Raw genomic sequence first — 25,949 nt, forward strand, 5'->3', positions numbered from 1 at the left:
AAGACACTGATGGGTTATTTACTGGTCTACTGAGGATTGGAAAGACAATGGCAGTTACACAAAAGCACCAAGCATGGCTGCTCTCATTCCTTTCACCAGTTGCAACATTAATGTAAAGAGAAGTTTGGAAACACAAGTCACATACAAAACATTTCAGTTAACAGTGTTTAAAAAAAATATCAAAGTCTACAACAGTAGTAAAGACATCAAAAACACTCCAAATACTCTTTAGTCTTAGGACTTTTTCAATACTTAAGAACAACCAATTGACAGAAAGGGGAGGAAGTTACAGCACTTGAGGTTTGAGGCAATTTCTTTTTAGGGCCTGTAGCTCGAGGTGCTGTTCTAGGATCCTTATTTTAACTCAAAACATATTACAGGAATGAACTGACAAATTTAAAGCAATTTCCACTCGAAAACCATTGAAAATACAAATCACTTTCTAAGCTCATCCAACACACAATTATTTTTAGGATCCCAAATAGTTAGGCAAAGAGATTTAGGTCAATTTCAAGCCCTCAAAGCCACAGAATTTCCATCTCTTCTCCAGGCTGGCTCCAACTCCAGTCATCTCCTGCTTGAAGGTATGCTGTAGTCTACCCATGAGACATTCTACATCACTGGTGCAGATCTGCAGGACAGAGAGAACATCTCATTCAAAATCAGTTCTACTTTCCTGATCTTTCCCAGGGTTGCCTACTTTAGAATGTGGAAGTGTATGTGTGTGTGTTTCCTTGTGCCTTTGTGTGTGTAGGTGAACTTGCTTCCAGACAACAGTGTTCCTTTCTCTGCTGTGATCACCAGATAGGGTTTGCTCAGCTTGCTATTGGGAAGAGTTGGGGTCAGTTGTGGGGAGGCTTGGGTTTGTAGCCAGCTCAATGATGGCTGCTCAGTGCTGGTGATGCTATATACAGACCCCCTGAAGCTGCCAAGTCATTTGGGAGGGGAGGAAGTCAGAAATGGCTGCCACTAAGGCAGAATTCTTCACATGCACATTAGTTCGCAGAGGAAAACACACAGGAACAGGGCGTGCTCTGTGTTCTTACTTCTGTGCATTGTTTGTCTCTCCCACTTCTGTCTCTCCCTCCCTCCCTCTCTCTCACACACACATACACACTTAAACACAAAAACAAACAAAAAAAGTCTCTGAACTCCTTTTGAGCTCATTTTAGGTGATCTTCTCTACATTAGTTCCTAACTTGTGAACCTGGGGACCAAGGCTTGGCTGATTAGATCAAGGGATCCTTGAAAAATCCCAGAGTTGCTGCCACACTGAGTGTGCCTGAGGCTGGAGCCTAACTTCTGTTGGTACCACTGCAGGCTGTCCTTGGGAGGCCTTGGCACTTCTCTGGCAGGAAGCTGCTAAAGAGCAACTGGGCCTGGAGGGAAGTCATGCCTTCTCCGCAGTGCTGGTAGCAGACTGTAGCCAGGCGCACGAAGAAAGCACATTGCAGGGTATAATATAGAGCAGAGTTCCCTTTTAAAAAGACATAGATAATGTTTATAGATATATGCGCATAAAATAGGTACAGCAGAAGTAGAGAAAAGAGTTTGAAACATATGCCAAGCTAAGAGTAATATCCTTGAGCAGTGAGAATGTATGTACTTTTCCTTTACCTTATTTCTATAATGCTCACATTTTAAAGATAATGTATATGTCTTATTTTTGTAAATTAAGAAGGAAACAGTTTTTACTGACACACAGTTCATTTTTCATACCATTGCAACTGACTACTTGGTCCTGGTACTCACATTCCAGCCTCCCCTCCACTGCCAAATGGGCTATTTAATTGCAGAATAGCAGCACTTCCCAGAGGGAAAAGAGGGGGAGTGCTAGTTAGAACTAAAACAATTCCTCTGAGGAGGCTGTATAGAGCTGGAATACAGTTAGAGCAATAAGATTCCCAAGTGGGCCAGTGCCTTTGTTACAAGGATATATGATTAAATGGCTTAAAAGTCTGGACGTCCAGGGCAGCTCCTGTGGCTCAAGGAGTAGGGCGCTGGCCCCATATACCGGAGGTGGTGGGTTCAAACCCAGCCCCGACCAAAAAAAAAAAAAAAAAGTTTGGACGTCCACTTGTCAGGAATTTGCATTCAGTGGCACTTCTCAAAAGGCCCAGATCCTGTGAAATAAGGAATATAATCCATGAACATGTTTACATGAATGATGCTTCTGAGGATATATATCATGAGTTGATTCATTCTGAGGAGTCAAGAGTCCCCTCCTGCCTCTGAGAGGCATGCTTGACTTCCTAGAGCAGTGGTTCTCAACCTTCCTAATGCCGCGATGTATTTTCATTGTTACAAAGGGGTCGCGACCCACAGGTTGAGAACCGCTGTCCTGGAGAATTAGCACTTATCCCTGCTCCAGATGCCTTGGGAATTCCCCCAAAGAAGAGCATTCAGGGAGGGAATGGCCCGTGAGATCAGCTGTGAGCAAATATTCAGCCTGTGTTACAGAGGCTGTTAGTTTATTGCTCAATTTCTCTTGTTTTTTTTGGCCCTGCCTTGACCGTTTTGTAACAGACAGAGGCAGTGTTGATGGTGGGAGAGGAGGATTGGGTAAAACTTCCAATTTTGAAAATTAACATTTTTTTAATTAGCATTTGTTAATGGCTAAAAACTCAAGACAAACAGTTTGATGAGTGAGAAAGCTGATAGTGGTTAATTTGCAACTTATACTGTGTATGTAAATTAAGACAAGGGAGGAAAATTCTTCTAAGATGTATTTGGGAAGTAGGGTGGCCAAGTCATTCCAGTTTGCCTGATTTTAGCACTGAAAGTGTCAAGTCATAGGACATCATTCAGTCCTGGGCAAACTGGGACAGATGGTCATCTTAATAGCAAGGGGAAAGCTCTACACCGTAACATAGCTAGAGCAAGTCATGGAAACTTCCTAGTGATCTATTGATCTATTTTTGCTTAAGTCAGGTCACTTGTTCACAAAGAACACTGCAGCCCTGTTTCAGGCTCTCACGTACCTTATTATCAAGACGGTGTAAGTAGGAACAGATGTATTCTATGCTTGCTCCAAATGGGTGAACATGGAGGAATGTAGAGATGATCCCTATAGAGACAATATCATGGAGGTTACACTCGAGCTTTGTATTCCTTGAGATTCACATGACAGTGAATAGTAAGAGCACAACTATAATACTTGAAACTATCATAAGTTTACATGCATTTTATTAATTTAATCTTTGTAACAACCCTGTGGGGGGTACCGCCATTCCCATTTCACAAGACACTGAGGCATAGAAAGGTTAAGTAACTTCCCCAAGATCACACAGCTGGTGAGTGGCAGAGCTGGTATTTGAACGCACTCACTCTTGACCACGGACTGCCTCTCACTGTGCTATGTCACACATAGAAAAGCTGGTATTTGAAGAGTCACTTCTATTATTTGTAATGGCTAAACATCATTCAAATTCTAAAATTTTACAATGAATTTAGACTGCTGGGTTTTTGCAGCTCCTTTTCATGGCCTTTAAATTTAATGCCTTGCTGTTGGGCAAACATACAAATCGTGTACTTTGCCTGATTAACCCAGTGCCTCTCACAGGAGCATCTGTTGATTGTATTTGGGTTTGATTTTGTGAGTAGCTCTGTAAACAAAAGCCAAACATTGAATTCATGGCTGACTCAAGCGGTCACTAGCATTTTGTGCTTACAGCCCTGAATCTCTTTGTGTAACCGAATTCTTATAGCAGTTTACAGCTTTCAGGAATGCATGACTCTGGGGGTACTGGCAGCTTCACACACTGCCTCCATTGTTCCGACCAGCAGGTTCATTACTCTAATACTTATTTCTCTGGCAACAGGTGGGAAATAAATGGTTCAAAAGTGTATGTGCTAAATTTTCTTCAAATTTTCTTGAGTTTACTTCCTTACATAAGATCTTAGATATATCAATTAGACTCAGAATTGAGTTTACTGAAAACTGCTAGGAAATAAAAGCAAAATTTGATTTGGTCCATAAACTACAACTCAGCTGCCCCTTTAAGAGACTGACAAAGACTAGCACAACTTTAAATTGTAGCTTAAAGTTCAATCAATTCTCCATGAAAATCTTCTACATATTATATGGCAAGGGGGTAGGTTGTGGGGGGGCACGCAAAATCTGTTCAAAAGGGATGCTATTACTTATAACACTACTTTATTCTTAAGTGACTAGGTAAATTGAATTTTTAACACTTATTCTACTCGAGAAATTTAAATTCTGAAGAAGACAGTCATCGTTCAAAGAAATTCTAGATGTTCTGGACAAAAAAAGGCTATCAAATGCCAAGAAATAAAGTCCATAGTTTTTAAAAACACTAAGCAGATTTTTGTGGGTTCAAACCTGTGGAACTGATTTAAAAACCAGATTTTCCTTCCTCTCTGCCAGCTCAAGACTACCTTTTTCAAAAAACAAAAGAAGAAACACTTATTTTAAGCATCTTTTTTCCTATACATTTACAGAGGCTTCCTTCTACCCTCAGCACTTCTCTGACAGGTCTCCCAGTTGCCATGCTGATTTGTTAAGAACTTTGAGTTGGAAAATGTTAATAAGTTGTAATAAGTTGTCACTTTTCTTGAAGACTCAATGGCAGATCCCCGTGCATCTTTATTAACATATCAAAGTGTTAAATCTGAGTATAATATCCATTACCAAAGGAGGCAGATATATCTTAAAAATATGCAGAAACCAGTCAATGTGGAGGATAAGATTGGGTGGGCCACTGTTGGCTCACCTTTCTAGAAGGCAACTGAGATTATCTGCTGTGGCCTAAGACCAGCCCCACTTAAATAATTAGCCCCTCTTAAATATTTTAGAACCTTAGTCTGCCACTGTTCTCCAAATGAAATCTAAAGTCAACAAGCATTTGCGAGTAGTGCTGTAAAGGCAAAATGTTTTCCATTTATGAAGGCTTACTGTGCTAACTGATTTAGATGGGTTATTTTATTTAATATGTGCAGCTGTCCTTTGAGGTAGGTAATAACATTATGCCCATTTTGCAGATGGAGAAACTGAGGCTCAGAAAAGAAATGGTGGGGTAAAGATGGGAAGCCAGGTCTGTCTGATTCTTTAATCATTTGTGCCATCTTGCATCTTGGAATGGATTTTTATCTAGAGAGAGCAATTCTGGCAATGATTTTATCAGAACCCACCTGTGTCCGACATACCACAGTTTCCTGACTCATCTGACAATGTGATAGAATAAAAAATATGAATATTTCGTCTTTGTCCCTGGTTCCTAAACCCTTGGAATTTCTGCAGTGATAAGAGTACCTTTTTATATGTTAATTAGATGACTGATGGCTGGGGGCCCCTCAATAGCTTTAGAATGGAGACTGGCCACCAGGGAGACAGAGGCATGATTTGAGGGTTGGAAATTTCAGCCTCCCCCTCAACATCAGGGAGGGGAGTGGGGGCTGAAAGGTGAGCTAATCATCAATTCCAGTGATTTAATCAATCTTGCCTATGTAATGAAGCCTCCATAAAACCCCCTAATAATTTAGGGGTTAGGATTAGAGCACCCCCCATTGTGAACACATCAAGAAGCTGGGAGAGTGGTGCTCCCAGAGAGGATACAGAAGCCTGCATACTCTGTCCCAGTACCTTGCCCCATTTATTTCTTCCACTGTGTCCTTTATAGTAAACTGGTTATAGTCAGTAAAGCACTTTCCTGAGTTCTGTGAGTTTTCTTGTAAATTATTGAACCTGGGGTAAGGGGAACACCTGACTTTGTAGCCAAATTGGACAGACGTGTGGGTAACTTGGGGACATGGTATTTGAGAATGATGTCTAAAGTGAGGGAAGTCTTATGGGACTGAACTTTTAAACCTGTGGAACCTAATGGTAACTTTGGGGAGTATCAGAATTGAATTAAATTATGTTGTAGGACACCCAGTTAGTGCTTAAGAGTTGAAGTTGTGGTTCTGGAAAAGACATCAAGCATTTGGTGTTGGGAAGTAAAATTAAAAAAACACCCCTCTAATTTGATGTCAGAAGTGTTGTGAGTAAAAATAGCTCAGTCACATTAATGTACATAACTATGATTTAATTTAAAAAAAAAAATAGCTCAGTCAGTAACCTGGAAAAACTCCAGAGGCATGCTCTTGTTCCAGAGGCTCATCTGGAAAAGCTCTTTGCCAAACAGGGTCTGTACTAGTCCTCTGAGTGGATGTGAGAGGGCTTAGCTATCCCTGCATAGAGATTTTTAAAAGTCTCTAATGTCTTTCTTATCTGACCCCTCTTAGTAAGGTGCTTGTACCGACATGGTTGATGTGACAGGGGCTACAAGGAGCTTGGAGAGGGCTGGGAGCTGCTATTATAATTTTTATGGATGTTTGTCCTTGTTCCTACCCCCTCATCTTCAGGACTCTTGAGTTCTTGCACTGCCATACTTCATAAATGCTTGGCGTATGCTTATTAATCTTAGGGAAACCCCTCCCCTCCTCTGCTGTGCCCTAATGCATTGCATGTGTGTTTTAGCTTCTTACCCACTAGCAGAGCTTCACGTTCAGATTTGATAGGGCTGCCGTTCATGGTCTTCTCAACAGGGTAGTCGCTATCCTGGCTTGATGCACACAGTCTAGAAGCATTGGCTTCCTGTGAGAGTGACATGCTTCCCAGGTCAGTTCAATTAACTACACAACAGGTAACTTTTTAACACAGGATCATAAAAGCAATTTGAATTATTGCTCAATATGGGAGGGAAAATAGCATAAATTTAAAAAGCATCACAGATATTCCAAAGATTCTCTATATGGCTTCAAGACATAGGCCAATTTAGACATTTATCTTCACCAATTTTATTTTCTGCCTTTATCATTCTTGACTTTTATCCAAATAATCCGGGGAACCAAACCTAATATTTATCTAACCAGGCACTGTTAGATATGTATTATCTCCATTCTACTGATGAGGAAAATGAGGCTCAGTTAAATTAGAAAAATTGGCTAAGATCACATTGCCAGGAAGTGGTGGAGCCAGGATTTCATCCCAGGTCATCCACTGTTAAAGAGACCATTCTTTTTTTATTTCAGGTACGTACTCTCTTAATGGTAAGTCCCATTTCTTTCTAAAGGGAGAACCTACAATGTAGTCAACACATTCAAACTGTTGGCTTTTATTATTTTCGAGACAGAGTCTTCCTACATCACCCTCGGGAGAGTGCTGTGGTGTCACAGCTCACAGCAACTTCAAACTCTTGGGCTTAAGCAATTCTCTTGCCTCAGCCTCCCAAGTAACTGGGACTACAGGCGTCTGCCACAACACCCAGCTATTTTTTTGTTGCAGTTTGGCCAAGGCTGGGTTTGAACCTGCCACCCTTGGTATATGGGGCCAGTGCCCTACCCACTGAGCCATAGACACCACCATGCCTGGCTATTTTTTTACTGCAGTTATCATTGTTGTTTTTAGCTGGCCTGGGCCAGGTTCGAACCCACCGGCCTTGGTGTATGTGGTCAGTGTCCTACCTACTGAGCTACGGTGCTGCCAAACTGTTGGCTTTTAAACTAAAAATTAGAGCCTTTATCTATTGACTAGCAACTCTCTCTCTCTTTTTTCTGTAAAGATATTATCAGAATATTTGCAATTTTCCAGCAAGAAATGACCATGACTGAAAATCTTATTAGTCAGCAGCCTTCTTTGTTGTTGAAAGCTTTTCTCTGAGTGTAGTAGGCAGGTGTCGTGAGAGAAACTCAGATGAAATCCATGAGAAGCAGTCAAAACGAAAAATACTTCCAGATCTTTCATGGATCTTCTTTCTTTGGGTACTGAGAACATCTTTTCTGTATTATAAATGTGAAGGAAGAGCCTTCAGAAGAAGGAATGAAAGAAATCACTGCTTCAGTCTCTTACTGTTGTAAAACAAAATGCTGGTGAAATGCTCCTTGAGGGGTATATCATGGCTGATTCAGGTGTTTTGTTACTCCTCCCCTTCTATAAACCCTCAGCAGAGACAGGATTCCTTCCGTATTCTTTCAGAATGTCTTCAAAGCTTCCAGGATGCTGTCTCTGAATGAAATGAATGGTCTATACTGCAAGACATGTTGTTTTTAGGATTTACAGGCTTCCTGGCTATAGTCAGAAGGGAGCCCTCTCTTGATGATCTACTCAATCTTTGGCCCTTAGAATCCAATCCAGGCAGTAACCATTATGCCAAGTTTGATTTACACAACTGGCTTGCTTCTAAGCCACAGCTTCACATCTGCTTCTAGCCCCTTTAAAACATTAAATGATCCAGTAAGCCATTTCTCAAGTGTGAAAGTTTAACAGATTAGGGTTGATTTAAGATGTGAAGATTTTCCTGGAAGTTTTAGTCATCTTGAATAGAACAGCAGCCTAACTGAAACCTGACTTCAATTTTATTATAGCTGGCATTCAAAAAACTAGATTGTATGTTGAAGGGATGCTTATCACCTTGAATTTTACTAGCAGATTCAAAGAGCTAGTTCTTTCAGCAATAAGACAGACATAGTCACAGTGTTATATTGCAAAACACTAACAATCACTCACAGTGTAGCTGACTGTCAAGAAACCCAAACAAAACCAAACAGAAAAAGGATCTCTTCTCACCGAAACTTATTGCTTTCCTTTCAACCTGAAATTATTTTTGCAGTCTAATGTGATGGTACTTTGCTTCCTAACCTAATTGTGTCAGGTTGAAATATTTGGTCACAAATCAACTTCCCAGAGAAGATCAGTTTATAATGAACTGTCATGAATTTCTCTAAAAGAAGCTTTGCTTAAATAACAAGAAAAACATTTTTACTGACTTTTTTTGTTTTTGGATTATCAGTTGGATTTCTTTCTCTGTTTCCTTTAGCTGCCATTTTATGGTCTGTTCAGTTCTTGAATAAGAAACACTCATCATTAGGCACAGTATGGTACATTTCTTCTATGCCATTTAGCCTCTTGCTTTTTTAAATGAAAAACTTTACAAAGCAGAAAGCTGTTTTTACATGAACAATGTCTTTAAGTCAATTTGTGATGTCAGTCCTAAAAGAGTGATCTTAGGCATAATGTCACGAGCATAACTCCAGGTTTACATACTCCACCTTATGTATGAAGTAGAACAGAGCTATGTGGCAGCTCTGGGACATTTTAGAAGCTCTGATAGCATGAGGAAGTCCTGATTAGTATAGCAGCTTTGGCACTTTTCCTTTAAATGCTTGATAAATGAATTTCTCTGGGATTGTGCTCATTTTTTTAATAGTATCCACAAAACTGGAAAGTGAGTTGGTTTTATGAGGTGGAAGAATTAAAAGTATATTGCAAATGGCCTCTAGAAGAAAACACTTTCAGTCATATGTTTCAACTACACCAAGCTTGCCAGTTTTTTATGGAGCTCTGGGGAAGGCACTGCCTTGGTAAACACACATGGGGCCTGTACGCATTGCATCTTCTTGAGCTGAACACAGAAGATAAGAGCATGAGCTCTCGAGGAACTATCATTATTGATTTCTGACTCTTGGTCCAAGCTTCTAACATTCCCTTCCTTCAGAAACATTAATATCAGGCAGTTCTGGTCAATGGGCCTTTCTTTTCAGAGGACTTCGGCTAAATGTCCATGCATCAAGGAGAATGGAGAGGTATGACAAGGAGCCCCCCTGCAGTAGACTTTATGCACCTTAAACAGACGAGACACCTGATTCATGGTTGTGACAGACTAATCCATCCGGATGTTAGCAGAAGCTCTCAGAGGTCCTCACTGGTGGTTCTTATTACTGAGGGCTTTCACTTGATAACGTTCCATCTTGACTTCCCTGTTGCTAGTGTCTAGTTTTAGAACACTGTGTGTCTCCCTGTTTCTAAGGTTTCCCTCCTTTAGGTGTTGGCTATTACTCTTGCTTGCAGCTGCTCATTGTTACACTAGATGGAGTATCTGCAATGAAATGTCAACATTCTAGGTGCACTTGTGTTTCTTTCTTTCTTTTTTTCTTTTTTTAGACACAGAATCTTACTCTGTCGCCCTTGGTAGAATGCCATGGCGTTACAGCTTATAGCAACCTCCAGCTCTTGGGTTTAGGTGATTCTCTTCCCTCAGGCTCCCAAGTAGCTGGGACTACAGGCGCCCACCACAACGCCCTGCTATTTATTTTTGCTGTTGTTGCAGTTTGACTGGGGCCGGGTTCGAACCCGCCACTCTCGGTATATGGGGCCGGTGCCCTACTCATGAGCCACAGGCACTGCCCTTGTGTTTCTTTAACAAAATGCTCAGTTACCTTTAGTCACACAGGTTTTCTGTATTGCTATTGGCTTGACAACATGAAGCAGGGTAGAGGTGTACACTTTGGTCTCCTCCAAGAGGGAAGACTGAGGAATTTTAAGGATGAACTGGCCTCTTATTCCTCAAAATGTATACTCTCCAGAACCCTTGGAAATGCCAAGGACTCATACCAAAAGTGGAGCCCTTAATACCCCAGAGAAGGGCTTTTAATCTCTAATCAGCCAAACATTGATACTTATCACAGAGAATTTTGTTTGTCACTGAAAAGTGGGTAAAGGGTCAAGGGAAAAAGTTCACTTAAGGGACAAATACCTTTTCTTTAAGAGTTTCCAACATTTTTTCCACCTGCAACTTATCGTCTTTGATTTTTTCAAGTTCAGCTTCTTTTCTTTTGTATTCCTCTTGGACTTTGAGCAGATGCTACAAAAAAGACAAAGACCTGTCACCAACTAAGGAGCTGCATTTCACTTAATCACTGGCTCAGTTAGATATCAGGTGAGCTTGTCTCTCTCAGCACACAAAATCATTTTTCCATGCCGAGATCGTGAAAATCAAGATATTTCTCACTTTAAGTTATTTTATTTGGCTGTTATGAACATCCCTTGAACTTGTTCATATTTTACAAAGGGCCTGAGAAACTAATTTATCCAGTCACTTAACTTCTTCCCTATTGGGGACAGGGGTAAGGGAAGTAAGCAGTAAATACTGTGTGGCTAATATCCTAATTGCTGCATAGAAGTGAACTTACTGTTGTTAAGTATTCTCACAAATAACCATTTGCTAAGCCAAGTTCAATTTCTATAAGGAAATTAGTAAAGAATCCAAATTTTACATATATTAGTTTCCATATCAGTAGGCAGGGAGCTGGATTTATCATCATTATTAGTACTACTCATTGAGTGCCTATATATACTAAGCATTGTGCTAAGGGTTTTATATGCATGATCTCATCTAAGCTTCCCAATAACGCTATGATACTATTATCTCTCAGGCTTAAAGAGGTTAAAAGTGGCTTTCCTAAACCCATTCAGATAGTAAGTGGCAGAGCTGGGATTTAAAACCAGGCCAGGTTAATCTCAGAGTACATATTCCTTTTTTATTTTATTTCAGATTAATATGAGGGTGCATACAGTTAGGTTGCATTGTTTGCATTTCTAAGGTAAAGTCCCTGTTGTGGTTGTGTCCTCTACTCAGGAAGTGTGCCCTATACTGGCACCTTGTACCTGCTGGAAACGAACCTGCCAACCTCCCTCTCCCCTTCTTGAATTTAATTGAGTTTTCTCTCTTATGAGCACTTTGCTATAAGTTTCAAATTAGTATTGAGTACATGTGATACTTGTTTTCCATTCTTTTGATACTTATTAGAGTGTTCCCAAATCCATCCAAGTTGTAACAAAGGATACAAAATCTCCATCTTTTTATGGCTGAATGGTATTCCATGGTATACATATACCGCAGTTTATTAATCCACTCATGTGTGAAGGGCACTTGGGTTGTTTCCACATCTTTGCAATTATAAATTGGGCTGCTATAAACATTGAGTGTTTATGTCCTTTCGGTAAAATGACTTTTTTTCTTTGAGTAGATACCTAGTAATGGGATTGCAGGATCAAATGGAAGGTCTACTTTTAGTTCTTTGAGGATTCTCCATACTTCTTCCAATAGAGGCTATACTATCAACAGTCCCACCAATAGTGTCCATATTCTTAATTACCATATTGTAGTATAGATGTTTTGGGATAAGATGGAAGAAATTTTATCATTGTTTACAAGGCTATTTTTTTCTAATAAAAATAATTGACATGAGTGAAATTAATTTTGAGGGAGGCTGAGACCTAATTCTCACTGAGGTCTTTGATGTGATGAAAGGAAGAAAAAGTTCATCATTTAAAAATTGCATGTAAGTAGCAGAACTGTCCTCTTGTGAACTATTTTCAAAATCAAGATAACAGGTGAAAAACAACAACAAATGTTTCCATAGTCATGCTTTTCAGAGGCTTGCAAAAGACCTCTGCAAGGACTGAAAAATGATACAATACATATTGTGAAAATTCTTTGAAGGCTAGCTGAGGAGATGAATTTTTTGGTAGAAAGATCTCTGATATAATTTACATGTTCTAATTAAACTCCATGATGACAGTAAAAGAAGCCTTACTTCACACTTTTTGCTAATAGGAAAGGTGAATATTAATATGATATGACTTGTCATACAGGAGGATAATGGTGGCAGAAGTAATAACACGGGGATCCTAGTGTCAGAAGAGGCTCCCTGTTCATAATTTGTAATTGCACACCAGCAATTAGCTTTGCCCTAGCTGATTTCAAGGCATATAGTTAAAGGATTATTGCACATTTTAAGTTGTAAGGAAAATAGTTGGTAGTCTAGTATGATAGAGGATAGTATTCTGACTCAGAAGCACTACTCTTTTACTGTAATGAAAGCAGATGTTGGTATCTATTAAACTGTAGGCTCACTGTGGTGATATTAACATAAACCTTCTCGATGCTGAGCATCTTTTACACAATGTTGTATCTGAATGCAGCTGCAGTTAGAGACACTTATTTATTTTAATTTTATACTTGGAATTATGTGCAAACTCATTCACATAAATGACTGATAATACAAAAAACCCCAACAAAATAAAAATAAATTTGTAACATGTGCCCAAAGCATTGCTGCTTAAAAACCCATCATGTCCTTAATTTTACACAAATCCAGGGTAATATTCCTACAATTCCTTCTAAAAGGCTGTATTACTTGGCATTCTATCAACGAGATATTGACTTATCTGTACATTTTCATATCTAAATAATTAAGGATCTTCATAAAGACCCAGCGACCCTATCTAGATCCTCAAGTACCTTCTGAAGCATAAAGAAAAAAAACTGATTATGTTCAGTTTAGTTTTTTTTGTTGTTGTTCGGTATAGTTTTGATGTCAAGTGTTTTTCGCTGAAAGTTGATTATTTGAAAATTTCTATCTTTGCATTAAACCAGAGTATTTCATTAAATATAACACATAATTTCTTCCTTAGTCATGCCAGAGAACAGAACATCAAGAAGAATAACATATTGGCTACTTTATTTGTTTGCAGGGGACCTTCGTATAGGTGAGGAGCTCAGAAAACCCAGATGCCTTTACCTGCTGCATTCCTTGCAGGGCTTGCTGCAGGAGCTTCAGCTGCTGGTCTTTGTTGGGGTCATCTTCTTTGTTGGCTTTGCCTTGTTCTTGCTTGAGCAGTTCTACTTCATTTCGGTAGGCATCGAGCTGCCAACGGAGGCTGTCGTTTTCTTCCTTCAGAGCTTCTGCCTGTGACACTAAGGCTAAACAATCAATGTCAAATATTAAACCATATTTCCACGTTCTTTTGTGGTTCATCTAAGTACCATGTAAAGTTGGTATTTTAAATTAACATGTGTCAACTTGATTAACTTGATGAATAATTTTAGATCTGAGTTGGTCATGGCAATAAGAGATGGACACAAAAGCACACAGGCCCATTTTTCTAAATAAATGAATCAGGATTTCAACACACAAAAGATCTCATCATGGCTCATATTCTCTATCCCAAATATAACTAATATATTTCTAGGTGGCATTGATTACTTTTATTTAAAATACAGCAAATGATAAGAGCCCTGTGATAATAAAATAATAAAATATAGGACTAATTGCTTACACTGACACCTGCCTACATAGTAATTTAGCTGACAGATGTTTTTCAAGAATGTAGCATTGACTAGTCCTACAGAGTAAAGGCAAATGGAACAATTAAGACACAAGATTTTCAGTTTCTGTTCTAGTATGTAAGGACCTTAGAGAAGTTCCACTTTGTTACAGCAAGCAAAAAGCTAAACAAACTGAAAAATCAATAACTCTTATTTGTCAGGGAAGTGAGATCACAGGGTAAACTGCTGCCCCCCAAACTGGAGACACAAACAGATGAATACAGAAAATCACAACATGCAGGACCTCAAACCAATGAACAGAAACCTCCGTGGGAACCAGTGCCTGGTAGGAAAACGGGAAGTGTAATTGATGAATTGTTGCAGGCTCAGTGTGAGTTAAAAACTCCAGAGGTATGCAGTCATAGGGGATCCCTCACACTTTTTTGAGTCTTATCTCCAGAATATCTGGACAAGCATGTGAGTTAAAAACTCCAGGGGTATGCAGTCATAGGGGATCCCTCACACTTTTTTGAGTCTTATCTCCAGAATATCTACGAGGTCCTCATAGTGTTATCAAAGAAAAATCTCCATAAGCTTCTGGCAGGGAGAGGGAAAAGAAAAGGAACCATTTCAATATTTGAAATGACAGCATGTTCTGTTCTTTATAAGGCCTGCCCTCTGGATGAACTATTTTATCAAAGCTCAACCTGTTTGAGTTTTAGAAGAGCCTAACAGACCTGGGGAAAAAAAGGGAAATATCCAAAATATCTACCCTCACCCTCCTCTAACCATCTTGTCCCAGTTAAGGGGGGGGAATGCAAAATTGAGAAGCACTGGTGATGGTCACCATCCAGGGGCTCAGGTTAACCAAAAGACAGACTTATTCATAGATCTAGAGAACAATTCCCTTTCCCCCACATCAACAAAGGCTATTTACAGGATAACAAAAAATTACAAGTGGCAAAAAATATAGTTTGAAGAGATAGAACAAACATCATAACCAGGCTCAGATATGGCAGAAATATTGGAATTATCAAATTGAGAATTAAAAAAAAAACTGTGATTAATATGAAAAGGGCTTTAATGGAAAATTATACAACATGCATGAGCAGATGGATAATACAAATATAGAGATGGAAATTCTAAGAAGAAATCGAAGAGAAATACTAGAAATAAAAACCACTAATAGGAATGAAGAATACTTTTGATGGGGTCATTAGTAGACTTGACATGGCTGAAGAAAGAATCTCCAAGTTGAGGATATGACAGTAGAAACTACCAAAACTGAAAACCTGACTTAGTTCACTTGGGCTTCTATAACAAAATACCACAAATTTGGTAGCTTATGAACAACAGAAATTTTTATCACAGTTCTGTAGGTTGAGACGTCCAAGGTCAGGGTGCCAGTGGTTTTGGTGTCTGGTGAGGGACTGTTTCCTAGTTCATTAACGGTGCCTTCTAGCTTTGTTCTCACATCAGGAAGGGGCAAACAGAATACTAATCCCATTCATGAAGACAAGGCCTAATCACCACTCAAAGGCCCTACCTCCTAATAGCATCACATGGCTGATTAGGTTTCAATATATAACTTTGTTGGGGAGGGGGGGATACAAACATTCAGACCACAGGAAAAGCAAAGAGAAGAAAGACTACAAAAAAAAAAATCACACAACAGAATATCCAAGAATTGTGGAACAGCTAAGAAGTATAAACATCTATAATGAAAACACTCAGAAGCAGAAGAAAGAGAGAAAGGAACAGAAGCCATAAAGACTGAGAATTTTCCCCAAATTAACTTCAGATACTAAACCACAGATCCAGGAAGCTGAAAGATCACTTAGCAGGACAAATGCCAAAACAACTATACCTCAGCATAACATATTCAAACTTCAGAAAATCAAAGTAAAGAAAAAATCTTGAAAGAAGGAAGAGAGGAAAAATACCTTACCTATAGAGGAATAAATATAAACACTACATGTGACTCTTGAGAGGGGAATAAAAATATTTAAAGAGTCAAGAGAAAAAAATCCAACGGCTTAGAATTCTGTACCCTGTAAAATTATTCTTCAAATGTAAAGAAGAAATAAAGACTTTTCAGGCAAACAAAAATTGAGGAAGTTTGTTGCTAGTAGACCTGCCTTGTAAGAAATGTTAAAAGAAGTTCTTCAGAGAGAAAGAAAATGATACAGGTCAGAAATCTAGATCTAGGTAAAGAAAGGAAGAACATCAGAGAATGAATAATTGAAAGTAAAATAATTTTTTTATTTTTCTTATTTTTTATCTAAATTATTTTATTGAATGTTATTCTTTTTAAATTTTTTTAATTAAGTAATTTGTACATAGATCATAAATACATTTATGCCATTATGGGATTCAATGTGTTGATTATTTGTACAAATTGGAGTGCTTACATCCTACTAATCAACATAGCCTTCACTTCATTTACCCAAATATTTTTTTTATTTTTAATTGAAAAAAATTTAAAAAATTAATTGGAAAGATCATGTGACTTTTCAAAATAACAATAGCTTTAATGTATTTAAGTACGTATGTATAAATATGTATATTCAAGTTGACAATCCCTAATCCCAAAATCTGAAATCTGAAAGGCTCCAAAATCTGAAACTTTTTGAGCACCAACAAGAGACACCCAGAGGTCATGCTCAAAGGAGGGGCTCATTTCAAATTTCAAATTTTCAAGATTAGGGATGCTCGTTTGGTAAACATAATGAATGAAAATAGTAAAAAATCTGAAAAAAAAATCCCAAATCCAAAACACCTGTGGTCCCAAGCATTACAGATAAGGGTACTCATCTTGTACCCAGGCATACCTCCTTGTACTGCACTTTGCCTTATTGTGCTACACAGATGTTGTGTTTTAGACAAATTGAAGGTTTGTGCCATGAGTGGAAGCAGCTTGAGGTTGTTACCAGATACAGGTACCCAATTGTGAACTTTCCAGTCTTCAGAATTCTGAGCCAAATAAACCTTTTTTTCTTTATCAATCATCCATTCTCAGGTATTCCTTTATAACATAAGACCAACTAAGACAAATATATAAAGGAAAGCCATATTCTGAGGCTTTTAAACATTACCTACTTCTAAAAGAAAGCTTCTTTTAAGGAGGCTCTGGGTTTAATTCAAATACCTTGAACATGAGGGTTTTCCTAAAACTGTTAGGTACTATTGTACCTACAAGGCTGCTGTGATCAGATTGTCTATTCAGAGAAGAGAGTGGCAATGTAATTGGGAGGATTCTGGTTAGAAATATCCTTTGGTAGTGTTGAGATGTTCTCAGTGGTCCACGTTTGTTTTCTGTGGCGGGCCATGCGATGATCCCGATGTGGCTGTTTTAAATCTTACATTTTAGTTTTAAAACTTATAAAAGACATTTGGCGTGACACATTCATTTCATGTTTGTTTTTATTACTGATTTTAATTCTTTCTGTAATCACACAGATGTTGTATCTTTGAAGAGAAAGCCATTACGCAGAGACTTGGATTCCCAGTACTCCAAATAGTATCTATCTTTGACACCTCTTCCAGTGGCTGGGATATTTTTTTATCAGACAGTCAGTGTTCCTAATGACCACGACAGCAAAAGGAGATGCTACAAGTAAAGATAGTTGTATATGTAAAACTGTACAGAAAAGGGGACATTAACTATCTGCCAAACAGAGGAAGAAATATTTGGTTTGCTTGCTGGGTCAGTACCAAGGACAGCACGTTGAGCTGGAGTTGGGCTGAATGGTACACAGCTGTGCTCCTCGGTAAATTAAGTGACTCCTCTATAGATGGACAGTTACTTATTTCGGCTTTGGTTTGCATGTTTTCCCTCTGGCAGTCCACATAGTGATATTTCATTGTCTTCTTTTTGTTTCTTCTTATACTACAGGCTAGTAATTATGCTCATGACTACATGTCACGTGGAGCTACATGGAAGAGAAAAGGGCAGAGATCTAGGAAAATGATTAGAGGCATATTCTCCAGTTTATATGTGGAAATATTTTTCCCTCTGAGAAAATGAGGTGGAGACACTGCTTCTGTTCTGGGGGAAAGGGCATGCTGATGAGCAGCCATAGATGCCTGAACCTTAGTGGGAACAGATAATAATCTCCTTGGTTTGGATCTGTCATCAAGCAAAAGAAAATGTGATTGCCTATGATGCTACTGAGGCACCTTACCTACAAAATGTATTTCCCACTCTCTGAAATGAGGGTTTTTGTCATTTTAATGAGGACACCAAGTCTTTCCTTTCGCAGATTTAATATTAATTGGGTCCATTTCTGAAGTTGGAGTTCTTTGTACATTGCCAGAACATTGAAAAGTTCAATATTGCCTTTTAATAATATGTTTGAGTAGGTGAATCCATCAGTCCTGATACTAAAGAGCAGACTAAAGTGAATGTATTCATATCCTGCCATCATTAGTTCTCTGCTTCTCCTTTTTGACTATTTTCTATGTGGGAAAAATATTTCTCTTTATGGGGATTGCTCCTCAGATCTACAAGCTGCCAGTTCATCTTGACAATGTGAAAGTATGAAGGCAGCTGTGAACTCCTCCTTTTAGAGGAGTCACTAAGAGCAAAATCCCAGACATGTTTTTGTACTAGAAAAGATCAAAAAGGATTTTGTGCCATTAAAAAAAATAATGCCTAGGTCTCTTCAATAGTACAAAGAAAACAAACAAAAAAAAATTAATGGAAGTAAATTCAGGAAGTCAGCCACCAATTTAAAGGTTCATTATAGGAGATACTACAAAATGCTACAAAATTGTAGAAAGAAGAATGTACAGTATTCCTCTAAAGGTTCATGAAAAGTAAGTTTGAGCTGGAGTGATTCAAAAAGGGAAAAAGCCAAAAAGAACTAAGAGTGGGAAGAATGAGAGAGAGATGATATGAATACAGCCCATTAGGGTCGTTGCAGGCCTATTCAGGCAAAATCTCAAATGGGTTCCCTGCCCTCACAATGCCTTGCTTTCCTTGCCTCTACAGGTCATTATCTCAACTCTGGTTGGGTTTCTGATAGCATAGATGCACCTGGGACCTCATTTGTTTGCCCAGTGAGATCTCTAAATTCCCCTTTTAAACACAGAATCTTTACCTGACAGTTTTCTGCCTGGCCCCTATCACCTTGAGACTGCTCTCTTTCTTTGCTGGGGCTTTTAATCTCACGGAGTGGCCAACTTCACACAGTCCATTAATTGCTTTCTAGATAAATAGATTCCACTGCAAACTCCTCAGCACCCCATATTTCTTCAGCCTCCTGAAAAACCTCTGGCCAGGCTTATTATGCCAATCTCCTACTCACAATCACTTGATTTAACTTTCTCTGCTCCTTATCCTGGACCACAGAGAACTCTTATGGGAAGCTGCAGAGCTAAGCAGCTACTTTCAGGGCAGACTCATGTTGGCCCTTGCTGATGGATCTCTCACTTCTTATTAATTTTTTCCTTCCATATTGCCCGTGATATTTATTCCAGATATTTTCCTCTCTCCTTATGGCCTCATTTCCAAATCATTTATGGAATCAATGGGTGACCAATCTTACTGTGTGGAAAGGATTCTCTCCTTTCTAAAGTCCACCTGAATTTGGATCACTTCCCGTTTCTCTTTTCTAGGATTCTACTTCATAATTACTACTCTTTCATTCTCTTGTATCTTCAGTCTCAAACTCTTCATGACCTTTCCTTTCTGTTTAACCAAAAACAACTTAACTTTAACTTTGTTAACAATTCTACTGCCATTTATAATACCTGTGTTTCCTTATGCTTAGTACTAAAACTTAGTGACCTGTAGTTTTTATCTACTTTCTCTTATTCATGTCATATGTATATTCTGACCTTTACCTCTATCACTCTACTAAAAGAGTTATTGCCCAATACTGTTTCTTTCACTTCTTATCTTCTTTGTGACATCTGGTAATGTTGATTACTCTCTACTTCTATAAAAGCTTTCCTTGGTTTCAACAATCTAATTCTTTTGTAGTGTTCTTCCATTCGCTCAGAAATGCTTTTTCTTACTCCTCTGCAAATTGCTCTTTTTCTTTCTCCCTCATTGTAAGTAGCCCCCCCAAAAGTTCCGTATTCAGTCCTTTGCCCTTCTATTCACTTGTATATCATACACATTTATTAATATTCTTAGGGCTTCAGACAATACCTTTATGCTAACATTTTCTATTCCTCTTACTTTCTTCCACTATGACTTGAGTACAAATCCTTTCTATTTCCTAATTATCTACTCTCTGAAGCTGATCTCACCATGTTCTGTAAATCGATCCCATCCATCAGTCCATTTTTGTCTGTTCTACTGTTATGGGTTGATTGTATTCCCCTCAAAAAGACATGTTGAAGCTCTCAGAATATAGCCTTACTTAGAAACAGGGTCTCTACAGATCCTTTTACAATGAGGTCACTGAGGTGGGTCATAACCCAATATGATTGGTGTCCTTATAGGAAGAGGAAATTTGGACATAAAGACAGATGTGTACAGAGGGAGAATGTTAGGTGAACATGAGGGTAGAGATTGGGGTGATGCATCTGCAAACTGATGAACCCCAAAGATTTTTGGCAAAAAAACAAAAACTAAGAGAGAGGAAAGGAACCAATTCTTCTTCAAAGCTCTCAGAAGAAACTAATCCTCCTGACACCTTGATTTCAGACTTCTAGCTTCCAGAACTGTAGGTATCAGACAGTCCATGTATTAGATAATACATTTCTGTTGTTTAACCCACCTAATCTGTGGTATTTTGTTACAGCAGCCCTAGTGAAATGATACATCCACTAAAACTCTGATCTGCCAGGCTAGAAGACCTAGACTCATTCTGGGCTCTCACCTTTTATTTATCATCTATATCCAATCTGGTGTTGAAGACTTTATTTTATTCCTCCAAAAAGACTTCTAATATCTTTAATCTCTTATACTCCATTGCCATCTTTTCTTTTTTTCTTTGAGACAGAGCCTCACTATGTAGCCCCAGGTAGAGTTCTGTGGTGTCACAGCTCACAGCAACTTCAAACTCTTGGGATTAAGCAATTCTCTTGCCTCAGAGAGAGAATTGCCACCTTTTCTTCTACCATTTTTATCTCAATTACTGTTGTCTTCACTGTAGTCCCATCCTTCATCATTTCACATCTCAATTACTATAAAAGTCTCTGGCTAGTCTCTCTGAATCCAAAATTATCTCCTAAAATATGTAATTTATATTGCTTTCATCATATTAGTGCCATGGGCAAGATGTGCTTCTAGTGCCATATTGCCTACTATGCTAAATCTAAGCTTGGCATTAACAGTCCCTCATAATTTGGATCTATCTTGCCCATTCAATCTTCTATCTCCCTATACATGTCATGCTTATTTCCTTCTTTGAGTCCTGCTCCTGCTGCTCTCCTCTCCCCACTCAAGATACTTTACCTTTTTTCCTTTCATCCAAACCTGTTTGTCTTTCAAGGCCATGATCAATTTTCACTGACTGTGACTACTTTAGCCCATACTGTTATCTCTCGTCCTTGCTGAATTCTAATCAGTACCTTCCATGTTAGCACCAAATGGTATTCTTATGTTTTATGTGGATTTACACATATTTACATTTTTATTTTCATCAGCTTATAGGACATAGAACATGTTAATTAGTTGATTAAATGCTAAAAGTTGGAATAATGGGAGGTGGAGGGTAGGAGAGGAAGAAAGAGATTGGATACCAAAGAAAAAGAAATTTTTGGCCAGAGAAATGAAGGAGAATTAGTTTAAGTCAACATTTCTCAAAAAGTTACCTATTCGTGCATATGTCCAGGTGTAACCTGGACCATTATCTTAATCATTTAGGATGCTTGATAAAACCCAGATTCTTAAACCCCATTACAGACCTATTGGATCAGACTCAGCAGCCCAGAAATATGAAGTTTTAAAGGTAATTCGAATCATTCTTAGTTATACCAAGTCTGAGAACCACTAGTGAAGAGGACCAGAGATAGATGCTGAAAGGAAACAGCTGTTCTTATGTTTACTCGGCACATACGCTTTTCATCATGGCTAACAATAGAATGAAATAATTTCTCCCTCTTCAATACATTGCTTTGAGTACAGCACTCCTTTTCTTCCATGGCAAGGTATTTCAAGTATCTCATCGCAAATATGAGCTGATATAGAGTTTCGCAAAGAAAAGAAATTTTGTGCCACTCCAAGGAAAGGTAACTGAGACTGCTGGGTTGGTTTTATTTTCCTTGGGAAGTAAAATGCTGTAGGTTCTGGAATTCAAGTTTGGTAGCATGGAGAAAGGAAAAAAACAATTCCGAGATCTAGTTGCTTAAGCTTTTAATTGGAACCATGCGATAGCTAACACATGTAGCTGATTTAGATAAAAACTGAGGACTCTCACTGGTTCACACTGAGCAGGATTTCTGCAGTTGAGTACTATAGAAGCGAGATAACAGAATTAGATACGATCGAGGAGAAGAAGAAAAATGCACAAAAGTCCTTGAATTAAAATGAATTGAAACCTTCTGGGAGAAAAGCTATTTGGTAAGCTCCATTAAGTCTATTGTAGATAGCTTTATTTGACAAAGCAGCATCCTGGCATGTGGAACAGGAAAGAAAATAGCTATAAGATGATCTGTCAGGGAGTTTCCAGTCTCTAAACGAATAAGAGTCTGTGCAGTAGCCAATATAGCTTTTAACTCAAAAGAGATACTGAAGCAAAATGCAATTATATAACCCTAGTAAGTACATTCGATCTGAATCTCTCATACAGCCCTCTCTTCCCCCAATAACTTCTTAAACTCAGCAATTTGTCAAGTGGATGCTCAAACTTACGGCTGCATTTATTTCATGGTAACACTGTATAAATGCTCTATATAATATTGTAGATACTGAGGGGGAGACAATCATGTAAGTCAAAGATTAATCAGCTATAACACACCCTGGCTAAGCACTTAAATAGTCTTAATTAAACTCGTTTGTTTGTTTTGCCTATGTTTACAGCATTATTTACAGTAATTAGTTCACTGTTCTGAAAATGCTAACTAACCACTGCTCTTCCATGTTGAACGATCTAACATATGGCAAAATACAGAAAATTCAGATGTGACAGCTCGTGAATGGCTTTTAAAAGGTTGGACTGACTTTGACTGACTTGATGGTTTTCTTTGAGAGTTTCTGTTTATGGAATGAACACTTGATTCCTCAAGTGGGTATAGAGCTGCTGAATTCAATATGCAAGTACTGGAACCAGAAAATTCAGATTTGACTTATAATATCTCCCTGTCTCACTCTCGTTCTTACACACACACACACATACACACACACCACACACACACACAGAGCAGGGGCATTTTCCCTATAGTATACCCTATATTTCCAATGTCTACCACAGTTCTTGGCATGTGATAATTATTAAATGAATGGATGAACTCAACCATCAAAAAAATCCCTATTAGATGCTTTTTATAATGTACTTTTTACAGGTGTGGAAGCTGAGGCTCAGTGGGGAAGTAGGTTAAGAAGGACAGAGCTGGGACTAGAAGTCAGGTGTTTCAACTTTAGATCCTACCTTCCTGCAATCTAACTCTCCTGACTAGCTGGAATGGTTTACCTGAAAAGACTGGTCTTATGGCTTACATTTTATTCTTCCCCATGGTAATCTCCTATCCAAGATAGTTTATTATGAACTTGTAGGGTAGGGTGTTGTCCTATTGTTCAAAAAGTTTGCTCTGTGGGTCTTACTGGGGACCTACATCATGGCCATCATAGTGAGGTCCAGAGTGTACTAGATAAGAGCAAAAGCTTTTACGTGGACAACAGTTTGTGGTCTCCTGTTTGATTCCCAGTACGTGCCCAAGTAACCACAATTGAAGGCAGCAGATAGGTAGACTGTCATATATGTTTCGGACATTTCCCTTTGGTTTGTAAATTCTCTTTTAACTTTGTGACTTTTTTTTTTTATTGTTGGGGATTCATTGAGGGTACAATAAGCCAGGTTACACTGATTGCAATTGTTAGGTAAAGTCCCTATTGCAATCATGTCTTGCCCCCATAAAGTGTGACACACACCAAGGCCCCACCCCCCTCCCTCCGTCCCTCTTTCTTCTGCCCCCACATTTAAACAGAAATATTTAACTTTTATGTAGATACATTTATCAAAAATCTTTTATGAATTCTATCTTTGGAGATCTTCACCCCAAATTATATAACCAACTCCCATATTTTCCACAATTTCCTTTGCTATATAGATTTTGTTAACATTTAAATCCATCTGTTATTAATTTTGGTGTAAGGTATAAGTGATGTAGGGATTTAACTATCTTTCCTGAAACATTGGTTAGTTACCTATTTGTGCATATGTTCTCTTATGGTTTCCACTGCAGAACATATTATTAACAAATATAAACCAAAAATAGAACAATACTGCCTAAATGCTCAGTGCTTCTTGGAAAAGAAAGCCCACTTTTAATTAGGCACTTCAGTGGAAGATGGGGTAAATGAAGACTGCAGAAAATCCTGTAGCTACAGGGTTGATACTCAGCCATCATATACTTATAAGTACTCTCCAATTACTATTATTATTTTTTTTTTGCAGTTTTTTGGCTGGGGCTGGGTTTGAACTCGCCACCTCCATCATATGGGGCCAGCACCCTTCTCCTTTGAGCCACAGGTGCTGCCCCACAAGTCCTCTCCAATTATTTCTAGCTAATATAGTCTAATGGGTTGATACTCACACTTTAACCTCACTCAGTGCGAAAGGTTTGAAAATATCATCCCTGCAAGCAGATGTTTGTTAAATAAAACAAAACAGAATATTCTTTACCTGATTCCTCAGTTTCTTTTGGTTCTGTCGTTTCTTCTATTTCATCATCAGACATTTCCATTTCTTCTTCTCGCCTGATTCCCATTAATTCATCATTATGAATGTTGCGAATTTCCTAAGGTTAATAGATACGTTTTTTAGGTGGGAAAGCCTTGAAAGTATTGAGGATGAGGACAGGATCATAGTTAAAGGTAAGATAAAGCACCTTTTTTTTTAACATAACAGGAAAAAAACCTCAGAGTACTCTTTCTTAAGGTAAAGGCAAAGAGGCATAGTGAGACTCTGATATAGTTTAGGTATGTTTCCTGCAAACCCCATGTTGAAATTTGACCGTCAATGTTGGAGGTGGGGAGATGTCTGGGTCATGGGGACATATCCCTAAGAATGGTTTGGTGTAGTTCTGTGACACTGCTTGTTCGAAAGAACCTGACCCCTTCCTCTCCTCCTTCCCTCTCTATCTCTCCCCCCTCCTCTAACCAGGTGATGCCTGCTCCCCTTTGCCATCTGCCTTAAGTGGAGGCTTCCTGAGGCCCTCACCAGGAGCAGATGCTGGCATCATGCTTCTTGTACAGCTTGCAGAATCTTGAGCCAAATAAATCTCTTTTCTTTATGAATTACCCAGCCTCAGGTATTCCTTTATAGCAACACAAATGGACTGAGACAGAAAAATAGACTGTTTCCATCTCATAAAACAAAGCAGACTCAGTTAAACTGTCTTTCTTTCCAGACACAGAGCTCTAGCAGTCTATGATTCTTATATCCTTTCATATTAGAAAGCACTTTTGGCTATGAAAGAGCCTTTAACTCTTACTCATGTAGATTTCTGGACTGTTCCTTAAGGGTTCTGCCATTTTTAACTTCTCATGTTGGACCCTTTAATTTTGCTGTTTGCCATCCTCTTCCCTCTTCTCTTATAGTTTTACACAACAGAAGTTGTAATTGAGTTTTTTCAGTTTTAGAAGGTAGAGCAAAAATGAGCTGTCAGGAGTAAACACCTACTAGACCAACCCTCCATGGCTAATAAGTATAATCTTTGGACAAAATACAAAACAGAACCCATACCAAAATCAGGCCTATTCTGAAAAGGAGCTGACACTTGACAGACGGGAACAGCATAGAGTGAATCTCTCAGTTTTTAAAGGGCCTTTTAGTCTGAGAATAGACCAGAGTAAGCACATCACAGGAGGTGATAAATTTCTTTTTTTTTTTTAAAGAAAAAATTGTATTGAAATTGCAATACTCAAGTCACATTTGACTTCTG

At 38.6% G+C, this 25,949-nt stretch overlaps 1 protein-coding gene across 8 annotated transcripts in view; it reads right to left on the reverse strand.

The window, feature by feature from the left end:
* Positions 1 to 222: 222 nt before the first annotated feature.
* ENOX2 (ecto-NOX disulfide-thiol exchanger 2) overlaps positions 223 to 25,949 on the reverse strand; it is a 333,450-nt gene continuing 307,723 nt past the window's right edge. For all 8 annotated transcript variants that reach the window (XM_053580567.1, XM_053580565.1, XM_053580566.1 and 5 more), the window contains 6 exons: positions 24,689 to 24,803; positions 13,363 to 13,544; positions 10,533 to 10,640; positions 6,487 to 6,595; positions 2,982 to 3,067; positions 223 to 631 (listed from right to left, as the gene is read on the reverse strand). In XM_053580567.1, coding sequence (XP_053436542.1) covers positions 500 to 631; positions 2,982 to 3,067; positions 6,487 to 6,595; positions 10,533 to 10,640; positions 13,363 to 13,544; positions 24,689 to 24,803 — 732 coding nt within the window. In that variant the 3' untranslated portion in view covers positions 223 to 499. The remainder of the gene's footprint in view (positions 632 to 2,981; positions 3,068 to 6,486; positions 6,596 to 10,532; positions 10,641 to 13,362; positions 13,545 to 24,688; positions 24,804 to 25,949) is intronic.

This window comes from Nycticebus coucang, chromosome X (genome assembly GCF_027406575.1).
Source record: "Nycticebus coucang isolate mNycCou1 chromosome X, mNycCou1.pri, whole genome shotgun sequence".
In the NCBI taxonomy this organism is placed as follows: domain Eukaryota; kingdom Metazoa; phylum Chordata; class Mammalia; order Primates; family Lorisidae; genus Nycticebus; species Nycticebus coucang.